The 21,300-nt window shown below is 37.7% G+C and overlaps 1 protein-coding gene across 1 annotated transcript in view; it reads right to left on the reverse strand.

The window, feature by feature from the left end:
• PTPRO (protein tyrosine phosphatase receptor type O) overlaps positions 1 to 21,300 on the reverse strand; it is a 254,642-nt gene that overhangs the window by 21,822 nt on the left and 211,520 nt on the right. The window contains exons 16-19 of the mRNA XM_030804533.1: positions 15,647 to 15,715; positions 12,897 to 12,980; positions 7,538 to 7,573; positions 3,690 to 3,771 (exon numbers count right to left, since the gene is read on the reverse strand). Coding sequence (XP_030660393.1) covers positions 3,690 to 3,771; positions 7,538 to 7,573; positions 12,897 to 12,980; positions 15,647 to 15,715 — 271 coding nt within the window. The remainder of the gene's footprint in view (positions 1 to 3,689; positions 3,772 to 7,537; positions 7,574 to 12,896; positions 12,981 to 15,646; positions 15,716 to 21,300) is intronic.

Here is a 21,300-nt window from a genome sequence, read left to right on the forward strand (position 1 = left end):
TTCTGCCTCCCCATTGCCTTCAAACTCAAAACTGCAACCTCAACTTTTCCTTGGATCTCCAGCCTGCCAGCCTGCCCTTCAGGTTTCAGACTTGCCAGCATCCATAACCTCAAAAGCCAATACCTTAAAATAGATCTCTCTATATATACATCATATTTGTTCTATATAAACATCCCATTGGTTTCTCTGGAGAACCCTGACTAATACACATGGGTTGTAAAGCTTGGTTGTAGCCTCATCCCATATTTAACCCATATTTCTCAATCAAACACTTTTGGCCTAGGACAATTCTCCATTGTGTGGGAATGTCCCGCTCATTGAAAAACATTTAACGCCCCGTCCCTCTTCCATAAAATACTGTTAGCATCCTCCTCCTAAGCTATTCTAACAACCAAGAATACTCCCACACGTTTTCAAATTTCCTCTGGGGGCTGACTGGTACTTGTCCAGTTGAGAACCATTGATCTAGTTCAACTCACCCATTTTATACATAAAGAAACTAAGGTGATGAGAAAATGTACTTAAAAAAAAGCAGAACATGATTATTTTTCAATACACAACTTCTGTACAAACTCCAAATAAAACCCCAACGTAAAAAAATGAGAATAAAATGGTATTTCATTTTCAGCCCTCCACAAAATGTTAACCTCTTTAATCATAAATCAGCTGTTAGAAATCAGTAACAAAATGATGAAGATTATAAGGTACATGAAAATAAAAAAAACAGAGGAAAATGAAATAACACAAATGACTAATAGTGCTATATGAAGATGATGTAGCTGAACGTTAACAGATGAGAAAGCAATTTCTTTGTCATATTACATTATCAATGATTACAAATGTTGATATCTACTGTGTATAGTTTTAGGAAGTGGGGAACACTCAAACACTGGGAAAACTTACTCCATTTATGGGAAATTTACTCAAAATGCAGATTTTGCATATACTTTGCCTGGGCAGTTTCAATCCATAGGAATTATTCCAACAAAGTAGTTGGATAAATTGAAACTTACACATGAGCATGTTGTTCTCTACATAAAAAATCTGTAGCTAATACATTATCCCCCGCACACCGCCCCAAATTCATTATGTATCAATTAGTTAAGAAAAAAACATGTTTTTTAGAATATTAATTAGTAGCAACACTGTAGTGAGGATTCAGGATTTTAGATTCCTAGTTTAGCACATTTCTAACTCCCTTATAAATCCTATGAAGTCAGGCTAAATATATTCATTTATCCATTGAATGTGTAAAAGCCCTCAGCATATTATAAATTGAACATTTAGCACATAAAATTTATAATTCTGCTTTTCATATTTTTGTGATATCTAAAAATAGCATGCTAATCACTTATGGTTTGGTTCTCCCAATACCCTCTCTTTATTGGGAGATAATGCCCTTCTTAGGTTTTGCTACTTGAGCCACATGGTTCCAGTTAGAGATTGTGTGCATCTGCCCTCTCTGGCTGCGATTGGTTTGAATGGGCACCATGACACAGGCTCGTCCATCAAAATCCTCCCCTGCTAATTTTCAAACTACAAACAAGAAAGGGAGACAATAGTTCCCTTTGGAAACCATGGAAACAAAGGGCTGTGGTGCTCAAGGGTTGTTGTTGGTTGCTTTTAACTATGAAAAAGAGGTTGGGCTGGGCATCGTGGCTCACGGCTGTAATCCCAGCACTTTGGGAGGCTGAGGCAGCTAGATCACAAGGTAAGGAGTTCGAGACCAGACTGGTTAATATGGTGAAACCCTGTCTCTACTAAAAATACAAAAGTTAGCCGGGCATGGTGGCGGGCACCTGTAGTCCCAGCTACTCAGGAGGCTGAGGCAGGAGAATCACTTGAACCTGGGAGGCAGAGGTTGCAGTCAGCCGAGATCGCGCCATTGCACTCCTAGCCTGGGCAATAGAGCAAGACTCCGTCTCAAAAAAAAAAAAAAAAGTGAAAAAAAGAAAAAGAGGTTTGTGTTCAGTGAAACAAAGTGAAACCAAGACAGACAGAGATGCAGAAATGACAACTAGAGGGGCCCCTGCAGGGGGCTCTAGTCCCTGGCTCCAGTCATCCCTGAAACTGTGCTGCTTCCTTGCACGTGGTCTAGCTACTCAATGCTTTCTTTGATTGTATGAGATACCTTAGTATCCTTTGAATAAACCCCCTTTCCTTTAGTCTAAACTAGTTTGAGCTATATTTTTGTCACTCACAACTAAAAGAATATGTTTACTGGAAGATGACTTGTTGAATTTTTTATGATCATGCAATTCAGAAACAGTAATAGTTATGCTTGGGTTTCAAGACATAAACTGTGAGTTGCCAGCAGAGGTTATGATCCAGCTGTGCCACCAAGGGCGTGCCATCTTGAAGGAATTAAGAAAATATGGCTTTAATAAGGTTAAAAGTGTAGCTATACCATAATTTCTATCATCATTGTTAGAATCATCTAGCTATTTATTTTTTCAGAGTTTTGCCTCATGTTTGCTTAGAAAAAAAGTCCTCCTTTCCTTGATATACTTTCTGAAATGGCATCCTCATCATTCATTTCCAATTCAAATTGAATTTCTTTGAGTATAGCATTTCGTGTAGCATCTATAATATCCTATGCACCTGCATACAATGGATAAGTGAGCAGGCTCTGTGTGGAATTTTTCAGGACACAGGTGGTAGTTAGCGGTCTTTGTATTTGGTAATGTATAAGATTCTTCTCATCCTCAAATTCCCCATTAGTGTCTCCACACCAGGACCACTGATGCTTTTTGCAGACTAAAGCTGTCCTTGGCTGATAAGTGGAAAGGAGAAATGATTTTTAAAAATGAAGAAAAAACAGCTACCTTAATAGAAAAGAGCACTTAAAAGGCTTTATATAAAAAAAACAAACTACAGAATTTAGAAAAATTCACTTTATCTTTCCCTTTTCCCTGAATCACTGACCACTCAAACCATACTCTAGAAACCTGAAGGATGGGGGGCCATTTAGACTGTGTTATGAGCTATAAAATATGTAGAAAGAAAAAGTGAGAACTAATTATCTTCCCCCACACTGCTGAGATATTAGACTCACTCACTTCCATCTCTTCTGACATATGGTTTTAGATCCAAAGAAGTATGTGTCCTTCAGAAAAAAAGAGATGTTGGCAATCTTTTTCTTAACACAAATCGTGTAACGTTATCTCCCCAATTTGTCCAAGGAAAGAAAATAAAACTGCACAAAAGTTATCAAGTAGAACGCCAGGAGTCCTATAGTTTGAAAAGCCCTACTCCAGGATGTTATGTGCCCAGGACACAAAGGGGGTCAGTTTTATCCACTATCCACTCCTACTGTGGCCTAAGAAGCATGAGAAACACTACAAATCCCCCGAAAGGGAAATTCGGTCTCAGGCGTCGTGCCTCAGCTTGCATTTTTCTTCTTGTACTCTCGATTTCCCTGGTTTTCAATGATGGCTTCTACTCCACCTATGTTTGCTCACCTCAGTACCTGCACCTATTCTCTTCTTCCCCTCATTTGTGCCACCTGAGGCCTTGCCTACTAAGCAAGGATTGACAACCCTTGCTCTGAACCAGCAGATCAGCACCCCCCAGGCCAATACCCTTTTTGTTATGCATTGCCAGTGAGCAGGGACATGACCCCAACACAAACCCCACAATTCCCAGGCCCTTTCCATTACAGAAGGTAGAAAATGCCTTAACCAACTCACCTCAAACTGAAGAGAAAATTTATAGTCGGAGTCTTTGGCCATATCCTTAATATAGGCATCAAAGTCATCCAGTTGAACCGGGCTTTGCCAAACACGAAGAAATATACATACATTTTAAAATTCTTGTTGGTAGTTATTATATATTGTTTAATATCATACTTCTTAATCTTCTTGGAGAAGATAGAAGTTTTACTTCTCTAAGGTTAGCACTCACCTTTTTTTTTTTTTGATTCAAGTTACCAATCCTTAATATATTGCAATTGAAAAGAAGGGCATATATATCCAGCTTCCTTGATAGGAGAAATCTCTAGATTTCCACTTGGCTCTTACTCTAGCAGTACAGTAGTATATATATGCATACTCATATACACACGCCCCCATATATGTTGCTTCTAAAAAACTCTGGCATATGGAAAATAACAAAGGAATAGATTCCAAAGACCTGTTTGAGTTATGGTTTTGCTTTATTGGCTGTGTTATCCTACAGAATCACCCAACTCTTCAGAGTCAATGTTCTCATCTATAAAATACAATAGTTATAGCTACAGGGTTGACATACAGTATATAAAGAACTTTGTAAGTTTCAACAGCTTTACAAGTATAAGGAATTGTGCTGCTAGCTACAGTCTCCCCAAAGCAGAGGCAGGATCAGTGGGATGAAACTTTTGTCCAGAAAGCTCCCAGGGTCTCACTGGAGCGAGTTATCTTTAGAGGCTTGCATATCTATAAAAGTATGGAAATGGCTCAGAGGTTCAATCAAGTAACACATCTGAGCTATGTTTCTGCATCCGCAGCAGAAGTTCTCACTTTTATTTTGAGAATAAGAATCAAGTTTTATCTCCCGCAGTTTTCTGTAGCTGCTTATCTCCTCTAGAGACTACCTAAACCAATTTGCTCTCTAAAGTAGCTCTCTGCTTCTGCAGAATGCCACATGCTGTCATCTAACTCAAGCCTTTCCACTTTGGCAGGGTCCTTACAGTTGACCCTTCACTTGGTCTTGTGGTGTGTTACTCAGCTTACATCATCTAACTGTGGTCTTTTTTGTTTTGTTTTGTTTTGAGACAGAGTCTCACTCTGTCACCCAGACTGGAGTGTAGTGGCACTATTTCGGCTCACTGCAACTTCCACCTCCTAGGTTCAAGCGATTCTCCTGCCTCAGCCTCCCAAGTAGCTGGGACTACAGGTAGGTGCCACCACACCTGGCTAATTTTTGTATTTTTAGTAGAGATTTGGTTTCACCATGTTGTCCAAGGTGGTCTTTAACTCCTGACCTCAAGTGATCCACCTGCCTTGGCCTCTCAAAGTGCTGGGATTACGGGTATGAGCCACTGCACCCGGCCTAACTGTGGTCTTATGTCCAACTACAAAATACATAGTATTTAATAGTGCTCATTTAAAGTTGTTGATTAGCTAATCTGATGAATTCATTTATGTTAACATTTTAGTAAATTTTAGAGGGCATTATATCTTCCAGAGAATACCTTTAAACTTAAATGTTTTTACTTAATAACAATAATTCATTTATAAAACACGCTACACTTCATAAATATTCTCATGTGCTATCTTGCTTAATCGATCCCTGAGGTAGGAATAGACAACATTAGCTCCATGCTCCAGCTGAGAGAGCCATGGCTAAGAGAGTTAAATGAGTAGCCCAACATCACGTGTCTACTAAGCAGTAGAATTCTCACTGGAATCCAGGGAGAGTAAGTCCTGGTTCAAAGCTTTTCCCACTTCAAACTTGTTATCCTTCCAAAAGAATAGGCTAAAGTTGGGACTCCTCTCCTGGAATGAACCCCCTCAGAACTGCACTCTCTGGCTGGTGTCTTTGGGCAGTGTATCGACCTTAAAGTTGGCTTTAACAACTCTAGCTTTCATCTTGTTACTAGGAAAATGGACGCATGTATACAGAAGGCAAACCAGACAAAGTATTAATGGGTTAAAAGAAGTAAAAGCAAGAAGCAGAGGGAAAAGAGAGAGAGAGGAAGGAATAGCAAACAGAAGAATGGACATAAGGGAGAAGGAGAATGACAAGGAGAAGAAAAAGAAAGCTGGAAGGGAGCAGAGACCAAAAGGACAAATATCTACAGAGGAAAAAGGAAAAGAGGAGGTGAAGGAAAGGAAGGATGCAATGAAGACAAGTGGAGATAGAAAATGGGAACCAGGGGGACACGGTAGTGGTGGGGCATTTGGAGTGAAAGAAAAATGGTAGAGAAGGCAAATAAAAAGGTGAGAGGAAAGCCTTTCAAGAAAGGTCTTTTAGAGAAGGAGAGAGGACTCAAAGGAAGATGAGACGGGGGAAGGTGGAAGCCGAATTGATGTGAGTTTTTTTGCTTGTAGGTGTGTTCTACCACTCCTAATCTCTACCATATCTTTTGTCTGGGTCTTGCTTCTCCTTCTTTTCTTTGCCTGGGTCATGGGAGGAGCAAGCCTTGATAGTCTCCCCTTTTTGTCCAAGGACACTATCTTCTAAATGCTCTAGTATCTGCCTCTTTAGTTCACCTGCCAACCCAAGCAATAGTTTTTGGTAACAAAGTCTTTCTGTTTCTGTGAAATCATCCCTCCCAGTTGACAGTACCCTCTCCTCTATTCAGTCTGGTCTTAGCTCTCCTACATCAGTTGGTATAAACCAATGGAATGTATGCTGGTTTGAAATTGACTTAGAGACTGGACATGGTGGCTCATGCCTGTAATCCCAGCACTTTGGGAGGCTGAGGAGGGTGGATCACATGAAGTCAGGAGTTCGAGACCAGTCTGACCAATATGGTGAAATTTCGTCTCTACTAAAAATACAAAAATTAGCCAGACATGGTGGCGTGTGTCTGTAGTATCAGCTACTCGGGAGGCTGAGGCAGGAGGATCACTTGAACCTGGGAGACAGAGGTTGCGATGAGCCAAGATTGTGCCACTGCACTCCAGCCTGGGTGACAGAGCAAGACTTCATCTCAAAAAAATAAAATAAAATAAATTAAAAAATAGAAATAAAAAATGAAATTGACTTAGAAAAAATTATTCTGTTTTCATATATGCCATAAAATTATATGCCACTGAAGACTAACTAGAAACATTTTTACATCAACTTTTCTTTTGGATTATGTCATGGATTACTCATGATTTCTTTCCATAAGCATAAATGCCACAGACCTGGCTGGATCCCCTAATTTCCTTCTTGTACTAATTCACCACTGTTCTATCTAGGCAGGTATCAAGAACAAACTCTATATAAAGTTCCGCTCTTCATATGTAGAATTATAACTAAGAAAAGGTGTGGAGGTGATAATCTAATAAGCTTTTGAAATCAGCTGGGGGTTAATTTTCACTTACCACAATAGTAATTCTTCTCATTTAATGGTTTAATAGATAAGGAAAACCACAGGCTAGATTAATTATCTTTTCTATTTATTATACAGGTTTCTTGAGAAAGCATTATCAAAGTATTTATTATAACATCAAATAGAGTAAAAGCCTTTTCCAGCAATAAACACAGAATTTCAAAATACTAAAAGGATTTTTGAAACCCTTTGATGTAGTTAAATATTAGATTTTCATATACTGTATTTAGAATACCATACTTCCTCCTCCAAGACTTTAAAAGTTACTAACGATCCAATCTCTCAGATTTGATATGATAAACATTGTCCTTATTTCTGATGTGATTTCTGTGATACGCTTTTCTAGTGGCCACTGCCACTCAGGCATAAACGACCAATACATTATTGTGCTTAGCTATCATAATATGCATTTGCCTCTTTCTTAAGCATCCCTTCTATTTGAAGACAATCTTTAATTGGAACGTTAAGATTATTATAACCAACATCCTTTTAAATGACATAGTAAGAAAAACTTACTTTGTCAGTTTCCTCTTCTTTAAACCATTTTTACTCCTGATAATTAAAAAAGAAAAGACAAATTTATCTGGGCAAAAGAATTGATTAACATAATAATTAAACTTGAAGAGCTTTAAATAATTACATCAGGTACCTCAGTTTTATTTAATTTTCATTAAACACATATCAGGTTTGTTGAATTACTTTTCCTTACATGAGAAGATAATAATAATTTCAGATTCATTTTTTAAAACTCTACTAGATTGCATGAACATATCTGCACTTTATATTTCCCATTTGCCAAAAACTGAGTTCTAGAAATGAAATTTCTAACTGCTGTTGATTAAGTTGCTAGAGCAGTTTGTAGATATATAGAAGTATCTGTCTACCACCTGAACACTCCAATTTCTACAAGCAGGAAGGAAGAATGGGGGAATAAATGGAGAACAAATAAAGAGACGGTGGAATGTTGTTTTCTTAATTAAAGACTAAAATAACTTTTTCTGACATTTTTCTTTGGGGATGTGAATGTGTGCTGTCAGTGTGGACATGTACCTTGTATAATTCTACTATGGCGTTGTTTTTATTCCATCTTGAACTAATTTTTAAGCTATCTGAAGAACTGGACCTATTACCTGCTTGCTCTTCATCATTACTAGTCTATAAGCTCAAACACAGGAAATGCTAATGCATGCCTTAGTTAGTTACACTTGTTTAGGGGATAATTAAGGCAATGGTTTTCACCCAACCAAGTAAGATAACTTACCTAAGTTAGCTAAGGCTAACAGTATCTATTGAAGCACTCTGTGATTGTATTCTTATTGTCATCTATAAATAATAAATACTGAAACATGATTGACTGTATGAGTGACGTTACAGCAAACTTTTTTGCAAGTAATTTTCAGAGGTCTTTACATAATTTTGATAGAAGCACCCAACTTTTCAGAAAATAAACAGTCTATAGTAAATAACAAGTTGTAACTTAGTACTTTAATGTGTCCAAATATTTATTTATATTTAAAATTATGAATGTCTGGCTATCTCCACTTCCAGAAAGCTTTTAGCAGGATAAAGCACTACTTTGTGCTTTCACAGCACTTTGCAAACGGAGAGTTTCTCACATTGTGTGATTGTTAGTTGCAGGTACACACCTTGCTACACTCACTATAGCTTCCCCCCAGGGCTGAGTATAGTTAATGAAACACCTAGTGGGTGGTCAATAAGTGCTTATTCAATTCAGCTGAAACAAAATACCTCTGCCATGTTACCCTCAGAATTTCACGTAATGATTCCTTTAACAATTGAATACTAGACTTGGGCTTGTGATGTTCTGATTGAAAAGACGGGACTTGTGGATGAAGAGAAAGTAACTCAGGTCAAGAAATGTAGGAACATATCCATGAAGGCAAGTGGTGTTTGTGGTTTTCAGGTAGGTTTAATTTCCTCCCACTTCTAAGTGAAAACAATCCATTCGATGGTTCCTGTTCTGTTTTTTCTCCCTCATCCTCTTTGTCTTCCATACTTGAGATCTGGAGGGAAAAATCAGTCTAGTTTTTACTCTGCCTCTCCCTGATCTCCTCAAAAAACACCGTCATGTTGGACATAGCTGTATCTTACAGGCATTTGGGAACCTAAAGGAATATTTATTGATCGTGTATTTTATTCAGCCTCATGATGGTAATTTAGTTAGTTTTAGGAGTTCCACATTTACTTCTTGTAGTAAGAGCCAATTACTTCAGTGCTTTCGGAAAGCAGAATGTCAGTGGAGATGACTAAACAGCTCTGATAAATTCAGGAGGCTGCCAACACATTTTGTGATCAGGAGTGAACAAAAAAAATACTTTCCTATCCAAACAGGCTTTAAAGGAAACTAGGAAGTAACAAATGTATGTAAGAGGGTAACACTGAATAAATTCAGTGCTGAAATATTAAGCTGCTACTGCTCGGCAGCTGTGTAGAAACTTGATTCATGGAGGAGAGACACATTTTTCTTCTTTCAATCTCATTCATTATTGAATGAACTTTCAGTATAATGTACCATTCTACTACATGTTTTGTATGACATATTATCATATACTTATTGGCATAAGTAATCATGATTTGTATACAATTTGCATTGTTCTATTTAGATCTTGCTGATTCCAAGGAGTTTCTGTATCCTAAGGCTGTGGAACAGACAGGATTGAATTATGAAACTCCACAGCAACACTGATAAAACGTTCCTACATTTTCAATTGCTGTGCTAATTCTGAGACTAAAACCAGGGGAAAATTCTCGCAAATTAAGGCTTTGCTAGCAATTTTAACTTAAGCACATTCTGGAAAGAGCCAATATGTGCACATGTTACAGTGACGATTTTGTGTAACATGTAGGGTATTGCCTTTTCATTGCAAAAGATTTTCCAAATCAATAAATAACCCCCATCAGACACACCTACAGCATGTATGCATAGAGGATTGTGCACTTATAATTTTTTCTCTTTCTGTTATATTAGGTAAGGTTCAAAATCCTAATGACTTCAAAAAGTTAAGATGCATTCTGCATAAATTAGCCATGGTTATGACAGTCTTGGAAAGCCATCCACACTGTAATTCATTCCGAAAAAGCAATAGCAAGGACATGGGATTTATAATGGTTAAAACAAGACAAAACAAAACTCTAAAAGTCTCCAATTTTGTAAGTGCTGCTTACTCTTTGATGAGCTAAGCAGAAACCATGCCCAAATCTTAAAAAGGACTTTAGGATATTATATCATTCTTCAAATAGAAGGTGCAATCATCAGGAGTAAAGCTGAGCATTTTCAACTAAATGCCACTTCTTGCTTAAAATGCCAACTGCTTAGGATTGAGAACAAGCAGATGAATACCTGAGTACAGCATGAGGGTCATTATGGCAGCAAAAAAAAAAAAAAAAAAAAAAAAAGATTTAACACTGAATCTAGATATAGCTAGTTCAACTTAGATGATTTCTTTCAATAGGAAACATACTCTAAGTTCTGAAAGTCAGAAATCCTTGCAGAACACAATCCTGAGACCAACCTAACTGGGTACTGGTGCTCCACACTGATTCTGCTACCACCCCAGGAAAAGATTTGAGCAACACTGTGAGAGAGAGAAAGAGTTTTTTGATTTCCACACAAACCACTAGTGGCATCAGATGGGTTTTAGAAAATCAACAGGAACATATATTTCCAAGAAACCGACAGTTTAGAAAGGAAGTTGGACAGTGTGTTAGGCAGTGTGCGTCTGGGGAGACGGCTCTGTTATTTGCAGCTGTTGTTAACAGGGTAGGTGAAATATGAAGACAAACACATCATCAGGAGGATTAAAAATGACTCTTTAGCCAATAAAAGCAGGGAAATATAACCACAAGTTATTAGATGAAGCAAACAGGGAATTGGAGTGGTTGTGTGAGTAGAAGCTGTATTTTCACGAGCGGGGAACATGAATTTCACTTCTGTTGTATCTGGCATTGTACAAAAGGGCTGAGAACATAGTTTATATCCAGTGTGTTTTCACTAGTTGATATGTGTGAAATTTACTGAAGTGACAGAAAGCATGCAGCTCTATGTTTTACCTTCTCTTCTCAACTGGAGACAACCATTTACAGTTTCAAGGTGATTCTTCTAAAAATTACTGAAGGGTGTTTTCTCCCCATAAGTTGGGCCTGGTGCTATTTGATTGATACTAGAAATAGCAGACCTTGTGAGGGTTGCTGAAATTTGAAGATATGTTCATCAATGAGGCCTATTAAGGAATACATGCTTATTTGCACAGGCCTACCTTACAGAAGCTTAAAAACGCACTGTGGAAAATGAGAAAGTCTCAGAGAATTAAGCAAGGAAATGATATATGCATCTTTCTTTCATTTTATTTGCAATCTGGGATACTTATGGGTATTTGCTATCAGTATTTTAATGATAGGCACACTATTTGAGGATGATTAGTAGACGTTCAGTTAAAAGTAAATGTATATTCTGAAGGTCGAAATGGAATTTATGTGTGCTATTCATACCGGGAAACTATTTGATGTCAAATACTGAAAATATGGAGTTGACTGTGCTGAAGCCCTATACTAAAAACTGTAACAATGAACTTAGAATAACAGTGAATGGGTCCTCAGCATCTAGCACATTCCTCTAACTTTATTACCTACACATCATGTCTACTTGGTTTCAAAAGCTTTCCTTTAGTCTCTTTTTTTAAAAGAAGATATGAATTCTGGAATTAACAATCTCTATTTTGAGGAAATCCTTTTTTATGTTTCTTCCAGTGCAACTTGAAATCCTAAATTCTGCCAGCTGTATTTATTCTGCCCTTGGAGGAGCTAAAGAACATTTGGTCAATTGTCTTTTTGAATAAATAAACGCTCCAGATTGCTTTTCATACCCGCACCACCACCCCATAAGCTATTTTTTTCTAGTCTGAGATATTTTTATTGTTTTCTTCTGAGACCTTTTCAAGTTGTACACATTTGTGGATCTGTCTGTACATAATTTAGTACCTAAACACTAGGTATTAATATTTAAGGACAATGACTTTTTTGTCAGTTCCCGGGGAAACTGCTACCTTTTATCTTATAGCACAGGAAAAGAAAGAGTTCTTAATTCTTTAATCTCAGAATTCAAAGTTACTGTTATTATGACATATTAAAAAGTCAAAAGGAACACTTCAAGATTTGATTATTAAAATGATCTAGAAGTCAAGAAAATAAGAAATTAAAGGAGTCTGCTCTTTACAGAGGAAAGAATAGATTTCAGAGAGACCTGAGTTTGGAACCTGGATTTTGTACATAGTGGAATGTGCTACTAAGACAGTTAATCCCCATAAGCCTCCATTTCCACATTTCTAAAATGGGACTAATAATACTCTCTGCAGGATTGTGGGGGAAAATTAAATAAGATAATCATACAAAGAGGCTTGCATACGGTCAGCTGTTTAATAGTCACTGAGTTAGCATTATTATAAAAACAAGGAGGCCTCAGATACAGAGGATTGTATAGACTCTGATTTCTCCATCTTAATGCATTTCTACCTTCTTGGAAATTTGGAGCTCTCTAATGGATGAAGACGACAATGGAAAATGGAAAGCATTATTTGCAAAGATGAGAGGCCAATGGATTGACTCAATGAAGAAACAAATAACTAGTACCAAATGGGAAAAAATGCTTGCCAACAACATCACGGAAAAAAATTTAACAGAAAACCTTATAGTTAACATCTTTGTACCGTTAACTGCTTTAATTCACTTCAGTACATGATTAATAACTTTAGATGTTACTGAACATACAAAATAGTTAAAAAGAAACTTTCCTTTTTGTTTACTTCTTGAAAACTAACTTTTAAAGAGTTTGTGTTAAACAGTAAAAAAAATCACTTACCAAGGATTAATATAAAATGCCAAAAGATAATCAGTCCAAAGACATGAGGGTAGCAGGGTTAAGAAAGCAAATATACTCCTACGCCTGTGTGCATTAATAGATAACAGATGGAAAGATGAAAAAGTTGCAAGAGTTAGTAATATAAACTGTGAATAGATATCAGTAAATTACCTACTGGGATTAATTCATATGGCAAGCACCTTAATTACAATGAAATATTAATCCATTCTGTGAAATATAAATGTGAGGGCTTAAATGCTACAATATTGACAAAATCAGTTTTTATTCACACATGACCTTATTGTAATCAGATATATTTCTTTCAACTTATTTTGTGTTAATTAGTCTGCTACCAGGTGATTACATTTTGCATTCAGTTAAATGAAGCACTTAAATGCCTCATTAGTTATCTTGAGGCTTATTCTTGGATATTATTCCTCCCATGCTTAAGCCTATTTTAAGCAACCTCTGTAACATCATTTGACAGCTAAACAGCAGCTTGTGTGAGAAAATAAAAATGGTCATTTTACATATACTAATTCTGGTGAAGACTAAGCTTTTAAGAGACATTCTTATAAAGCTGCACTACTAAGTGTGACATTCTGTATTGTTTTTAAATTACTATAAAATTTATAAATATAACCCTTAAAACAGACGTATGGATGATACTAAGATATCGTTCATTCAAGACAAGTAGCTCATCAACTACTTAGTCTGTGACCTCACTGATATTCAGCTAAGTAGGAGAAAAATAGTTGAGTTTCACTTTAATTCTAATTCAGACTGTTGATTTAAAATGACTGGTTTCAGATATTCAAACCACTTGTCAAATAAAACACCCATTAATATAGATTTAAAAATATCCTGTGACTGCATCTATGGTTATTCTGAGAATTAGGGGGAAAATACTGTCACCTTGTCACTTCAGTTATTACAAATCTTCACTGAGATATCTATTCTCAGTCAGCTAGAAAATGCTAGAGCCGGCAAAACTGTCTTTGTGAAGAGCTGCAAAATGTGCTTGATTTTACAGAAAGATCCTGAAGTGAATTCTCTTTTGCTTCAGTTCTCCCATGACTGGTCTCCCATAAATTCCATGAATTGTGACTGGCTGTGAAGTTAGTTAATATCTATCTCTCATGCGTCACAAGTATTAAATACATATAATTGGATTGGTTCCTAGATGGGCCACTCATCACTGGTCTCCCATTGGGCCTTTTATAAGGGTGAACCAGGCATGAAACAAGTATCAGTGAGTCAATCTCTTAATTTTGGAAAGAGTACTAATATATTTGAACAAACCTAGTAACGTTTCCTAACTTTTCACCATCAAGGGTTGATGGATTTCTTTTTCTTCACAGTTGGGTTGTTTTTTAATAGCAAAATTCTATTCATGTTAAAAATTTTAAATGGCACAACATATTGTCTTATTCAAGGAAACCTGGTTTCAGCTAGATTTTCAACTAGAGTGAATATCAGCTACACTGAGGGAAGTGAAATTTATATCCTAAATAAAGTTCTCCCTCCCTCATTGATTCTGTAAAATTTCCAGTCTCCCATGTGTATTTCTTTAAGATTAATCATTTTAGGGAGTTAGTAAACAGAAAGAAGTAACTGAACAATGATTAATATGACATATATTCATTTACGTATACTTTGCATAGTTTCTTGCAAAAGAAACAAACTAGACCATGTAAGCAGTACTAGCTTCATGTTGAATGTTTACTTAATTAGTACTTTTGTTGGGCATTGATTGAACTGGATAGGATTGTTAATCTTCATCTATCATTGTCAGGTGTAACGTCAACCAATTTAATCTCTTGACAATGCTCTTTAAAATTCGAACACTTCCTCCCTCCAGGTCCTTAATACTCAAACATAAAGAAAAATGAAGCCATGTTTTCTTATGAAACTTCCCTGGCTTTGATATTTATTTATTTGTAAGCATGAGAACTGAATACTGGGCTGTATAACTTTTTAACAGAAGTGGTGGCTCTTATTGCCTCAGGCACTGAAATGTGAGTTTAAAATGGAGATGCTGGGTGGGCATGGGGGCTCGCGCCTGTAATCCCAGCACTTTGGGAGGCCAAGGTGGAAGGATCACTTCAGCCTAGGAGTTCAAGACCAGCCTGGGCAATATAGTGAGACCTCATCTCTACAAATATTTAAAAATTAGCCAGATTTGGTGGTGCATGCTTGTAGTCCCAGCTACTCCGGAGGCTGGGGTGGAAAGATTACTGGGGCCCAGGAGGCAGAGATTGCAGTGAGCTGAGATCATCCTGCACTCCAGCCTGGGTGACCAAAGAGGGAGATTCTGTCTCCTCAAAAAATACAAAACAATAAAAAATAAAATAAAATAAAATATAAAATAAAATGGAGAAGCTGATGTGTCTCAAGCTGCTTCATTGGAATCTCTTCTTGTGCCTTTAGCCACCACTTGTTCAGTGTGGCTCCTGCATTTAAGCCCTTTTTCAGCACAGGTAGGGGCTCCTGTGTGTGCACCACTGTTTCAGTCCCTTGTTTAATATTGTAAATACAGAGCAGACCATGATGTTTTCCCTACTTCAGAACTACGCTGAGCTTATATAAACCATTATAGTCTGTGAAGATCTAGCCATTGAAAGTCTACCATCACTGAAATTACAAAAGGATAATCAGACAAAACTATCCCCAAAGGATAGTAAAATCGACTTTGGAGCGCACACAGCATAGTTAAACTATGTAGAAGCTTGTTCCAAAACAATACTCACCAGTTGTATGGAAGCTTTCCATCCCTCTCTAAGGATGCAAAATTGACAAATGTACCTGCTCCACACTCCCTGTTTTAAAGGAACCACAAAATCAAGGTTACTGCTTGACAAAGCATTCTTACGTTGACATAAAAGTAAAGAAAGTCTTTACTAGCTTATCATCACAGCATTAAATTAAAAAAAAAGAAGCTAGGCTAGGCGCGGTGGCTCATGCCTGTAATCCCAGTACTTTGGGAGGCCAAGGTGGGCGGATCACCTGAGATCAGGAGTTTCGCCAACATGGCAAAATGCTGTCTCCACTAAAAATACAAAAATTAGCCAGGCATGGTGGCATATGCCTGTAATCCCAGCTACTCAGGAGGCTGAAGCAGGAGAATTGCTTGAACCCGGGAGACCGAGGTTCTGGTGAGCAAAGATCACGCCACCGCACTCCAGCCTGGGTGACAGAGAAAGACTCCGTCTCAAAAAGAAAAAGAAAAAAAAAACAACATACAAGAAGCTAATACAAGTTCCATATGTTCCCTTTTGGCATACAATGCAGAACAGAAAGATATAACGAAAAGAAATAATCTTTTGCAAGGTTGCAAATCAAATTATTTGAGGCCAAAAGAATTCACTTCACGATCCTTTCCAAAGGGCATTCATGATTCTAAAATAAATATTTGAACTATTTGGGGTATAATTTTTTTTTTTTACAAAGCCTTTAATAGCAACATAGAAACTCTCCTAGATGAACTAAGCATTTTCCATCTTTAGCAAAAATTCTTTGTAGTGTTTTGTTTTATGGCATTTTGATTTACTCTCTACAATGATAGTGGATTGTTTACTTCCTCCAAAATCTTTCTCTTATATTGTGATGCCCGTATTATTCATCACTGGAGATTAGAATAAAAGAGTGGAATGTATTGAAATAGGCAAGCTTCTGGCATGCCTATTGTCCGGAATGTGGTCTATTAATCTGCTAGTAAAAACACTGTTGAAGTTTTTTTTTTTCCAGAAGTAGAGTAAAAGTAAACATATTCTCATGCCTTCTCTACCTTTTGGCTAATTTCATGCATGAATAACAGCTCATTGGGGTTCATGTATCTCATTTTTTCTCTATATGCAATTAATGGATTTAATATTCAGAACTGAAGCAGAGATTTTAACGTTACTGGCACAATGTGCTAATTACTTGAATTATCTACCTGTTCTTATTAAGGTGTTCCAAGAACAATTTTCTTCTTTTGAAAAATACACTAATATAATATCATAGTGTATTACAAATTACACATCATTAATGAATTTTCCTATGTCAATTTCCTATATATGGGATTTATTTTACCTCTAACTCAAGGGTTTTAATCTGGAGTTCCAAAGATAGAATTTAGGACTCTATGAACATATGTGGGAAAAGGGTACATATTTATTTTCACAACCTGTGACTAAACTTAGCAGTCCTTTCTATCATTAAAGTAGGTACCAAACCATCATAATATCCACATGTGTGATTTGCTACCAATAGAGATTACATATTTTTTAATAATAGGCTTGCTGCAGATATCTTGAAATATTGGTCATATTTGTCACCATGATGAAATTGTTAGACTATTACATACTGACATTTAATATACTAATTAAAAAACACACAACACATTTGCTTTTTAAATATTATGATTCTCATATTTCAATATAGTTGTATAATCCTATGTATTTTATTTTAGGCACAGAAAATGGAAGCATTATTCTTAGAAGAGTTCACCAGACTGCCAAAAAGGATCATGGCACGAAAAATGATGAGAATCTCTGCTTTAATAACTAGCTGAAAGAATCAGAACCATCTCTTCTAAATATCTTTGGTATGTACCATAAAAAATGCTCAGAAATACCACTACTTGCATTACTACATCTATTACCACCTCCTCCACCATTACTATTATGAGCTAACATTTACTGCACACTTCCTATGAGTTGAGTATTACGCTATGTTATTACTGCGTTAATGCTCCTAAATTTCCACCAATATAGGGGCAATTATCATCTCTTCTGCATACACATTGTTCCCCTAGCTTTCAGGCCACCACACTCCCTTAGTTGTCCTTATACTTCACTGGCTGCCTCTTTGTCAGTCGCTTACTGTTATCTTCTTTTCTCCCTGAAAACCTTAATATTGATTGTTCCAGTGATTAACGCAGGGCCTTCTTTTCCATTTACTCCCTGAATTTCATCCAGTCTAAAGCTCTAATGCAATTTATATGTTAACAACTCTCAATTTTTTTTTTTTTTCCTGAGACGGAGTTTCACTCAGTCATCGCCCAGGCTGGAGTGCAGTGGCGCAATCTCAGCTCACTGCAACCTCCGCCTCCCAAGTCCAAGCGATTCTTCTGCCTCAGTCTCTTGAGTAGCTGGGATTACAGGCACCCGCCACCATGCCCGGCTAGTTTTTTGTATTTTTAGTAGAGACAGGGTTTCACCATGTTGGCCAGGCTGGTCTCAAACTCCTGACCTCAAGCGAGCTGCCTACCTCCCAAAGTGCTGGGATTACAAGTGTGAGCCACTGTGCCGAGCCGACAACTCTCAAATTTGTATCTTCAACCAAAAATTCTCTTTCAAACATTAGACTTTTATGTCCAGGTGGCTCCTCTGCACCTGCACTTGCAAGTTATCTCAAACTTCACATTTCTGTGATGGTTAATACTGAGGGTCAACTTGATTGGAGTGAAGGATACAAAGTATTGATCCTGGGTGTGTCTGTGAAGGTGTTGCCAAAGGAGATTAACATTTGAGTCAGTGGGCTGGGAAAGGCAGACCCACCCTTAACTGGGTGGGCACAGTCTAACCAGCTGCCAGTGAATATAAAGCAGGCAGAAAAGCGTGAAAAGGAGAGACTGGCCTAGCCTCCCAGCCCACATCTTTCTCCTGTGCTGGACGCTTCCTGTCCTTGAACATTGGACTCCAAGTTCTTCAGTTTTCAGATTCGGACTGGCTCTCCTTGCTCCTCAAGCTTGCAGACAGCCTATTGTGAAACCTTGTGATCGTGGAAGTTAAGACTTAATAAACTCCCATATACCCATAGGATATATATATATCCTATGTCCTATTAGTTTTGTCCATCTAGAGAACTCTGATTAATACAATTTCCAAAACTGAAGTCTTGATGTTCCCCCAACTCTGACCTGGAATCCTCTCTCAGTTGATGGCAACTCCATCCTTTCAAGTGCTTGGGCCAAAAACCTGGAGTTAGCCTCAACTCTTTTGTTTGTTTTTTGAGATGGAGTTTCGCTCTTGTTGCCCAGGCTGGACTGCAATGGTGCAGTTTTGGCTCACCACAACCTCCGCCTCCCGGTTTCAAGTGATTCTCCTGTCTCACCTCCTGAGTAGCTGGGATTACAAGCATGCGCCACTATGCCCAGCCAATTTTGTATTTTCAGCAGAGACAGGGTTTCTCCATGTTTGTCAGGCTGGTCTCGAACTCCCAACCTCAGGTGATCCACCTTGCTCGGCCTCCCAAAGTGCTGGGATTACAGCCTCAACTCCTTTTTTTCATTTCCATTCCATATCAACTTATTAGCAAATCCTGTTGCTCCTATTTTCAAAATATGTCCAGAATCTGATGGCTTCTCTCTGCCTTCAGTGTTGCTACTCTGGATTGAACTATTACCATCTCTTACCTGGATTCCTGGCTACCACAGTTGATATGCCTGTCTCTGTCCTTGCCTCAATACAGCCTGTTTTCTGCATAAAAGTCAAAACGAAAGTGTTAAATCTAAGTCAGATGCTGTTAATCTTCTGCCCCAGAGCCTGCAATGCCTGCTCATTTTACTGAGTAAAAGTCAAAGTCCTTCCAACGGCATACAAAGCCCTACATGACTTGACATCCCCTTCTATTCTTGTCTTCCTCCGCTTTAGTCTCAACGGCCCCTCTGCTACACTTTGAACATCCCAGTCTTGCTCCTACCCCAGGGCCTTTACACCAGCTGTTCTTGCCACTGGGCACACTGTTCCCACAGATAACACAGGCTACCTCCCTCATGTGCTTCAAGTCTCTGCTCCAATGCCACTATTTCAGTGAAGTCTACCCACCTTCTAGGACCCCTATCCCCACACTGGTACTACTTATCTCCCTTACTTGGCCTTGTTTCCTTTCCTTATCACCTGCTAACATAAGGGGCAGTCCTTTTACTTATATCTTTATTGTTTATTGTCTATTTCTCCCACTAGAATATGAGCTCCATGAAGGCACATATTTTTGTCTGTTTCATATACTGTCATATATGTACCAATATTTGTAATATGAACGCATGAAGTTTCAGTGACCTACACAAATTCACACAAGTTGGAAGTCAAGATTCGACCTCAGGGAGGCCGAGCATGGTGACTCACGCCTATAGTCCCAGCACTTTGGGAGGCTGAGGTGGGCAGATTACTTAAGGTCAGGAGTTCGAGACCTGCCTGGCCAACATGGAGAAATCCTGTCTCTACTAAAAATACAAAAATTAACTAGGCCTAGTGGTGCGTGCCTGTAATCCCAGCTACTCAGGAGGCTGAGGCAGAAGAATCGCTTGAACCTGAGAAGCGGAGCTTGCAGTGAACCAAGATGGCGCCATTGCACTCCAGCCTGGGTGACAGAAGTGAGACTCTGTCTCAAAAAAAAAAAAAAAAAAAAAAAGATATGACCTCAAAGAGTGTAATTTCAGAGCTCTCCACTGTAGTTACAGTGCAATCCCACATCTCTTCTTATCCTTTTAAGATTATTCAAATGCCAACCTTCAAGAAGCTAATTTTCACATTCAGAATTAGTCTTTATTCTCTACTTTCATGGCATCCTGTTTTTAATCCCCTTTATGCTACCTGTCAGCTTATGCCTTTAAATATATCTATCTGTTCATATATCCAGCTAGGTAGGTAAGCTCCTAGTGGACAGCTTTGATGTCTGATTTTTCTTTGGATATGCCACATCAGGCACTGATTAGATCACTATTGGATGGATGAATTTATTTATGAATATGTGAGTGATAGAACTCTGAGACAGGAGAAAAATGTTAATTTATAATTCAGCAGGTTAATATTGGGCAAATATAAATGTTAACAAAATTTCCCAAACCAAGTAGTATTCAAATAAGCAACAGTTTTTAAAGGAATTGATAGATTGTTCTGATAATACAGGGGGGCACAGAAACTACTTGAGAATGTGCTCTGATGAGCAATGCATCAGTGGTCAAAGGAACAGAGAAGAGCTGAAATCATAAATCAAAGGCTTTTCTAATTGCAAGAAAAACTAAGCTGGCTGCAACTCTGAGTAATAGGAATAAAACTAATAGAGACTGCTAATGGACCTAATCATAAACTGTACAAATATTTTCCAATAGAACAGCTTAAAATTATGGAGAGGGTTTCTCCCCCTGCCATTCTTTCTTGTCATCTCCATTTTTATTAACTTTTTTCATTAACTATACCAAACAGTCATAGATATTTCTCTTACTCTAAATGTGTCTGAAAGTACCCAAATGTAATGGATCCCCATATATGGGCTACTTCAAATGTCAAGATTGATAGCAAGAGGTCTGACTTTGTGTAAACAAGCAATCCTTTGCTTTCTCATTTCAATGGTAATATTTTCCAATATAATGTTTCAAAGTCTATTTAGAAAACACACACAATAGAAACAGACACTG

This window comes from Nomascus leucogenys, chromosome 23 (genome assembly GCF_006542625.1).
Source record: "Nomascus leucogenys isolate Asia chromosome 23, Asia_NLE_v1, whole genome shotgun sequence".
In the NCBI taxonomy this organism is placed as follows: Eukaryota; Metazoa; Chordata; class Mammalia; order Primates; family Hylobatidae; genus Nomascus; species Nomascus leucogenys.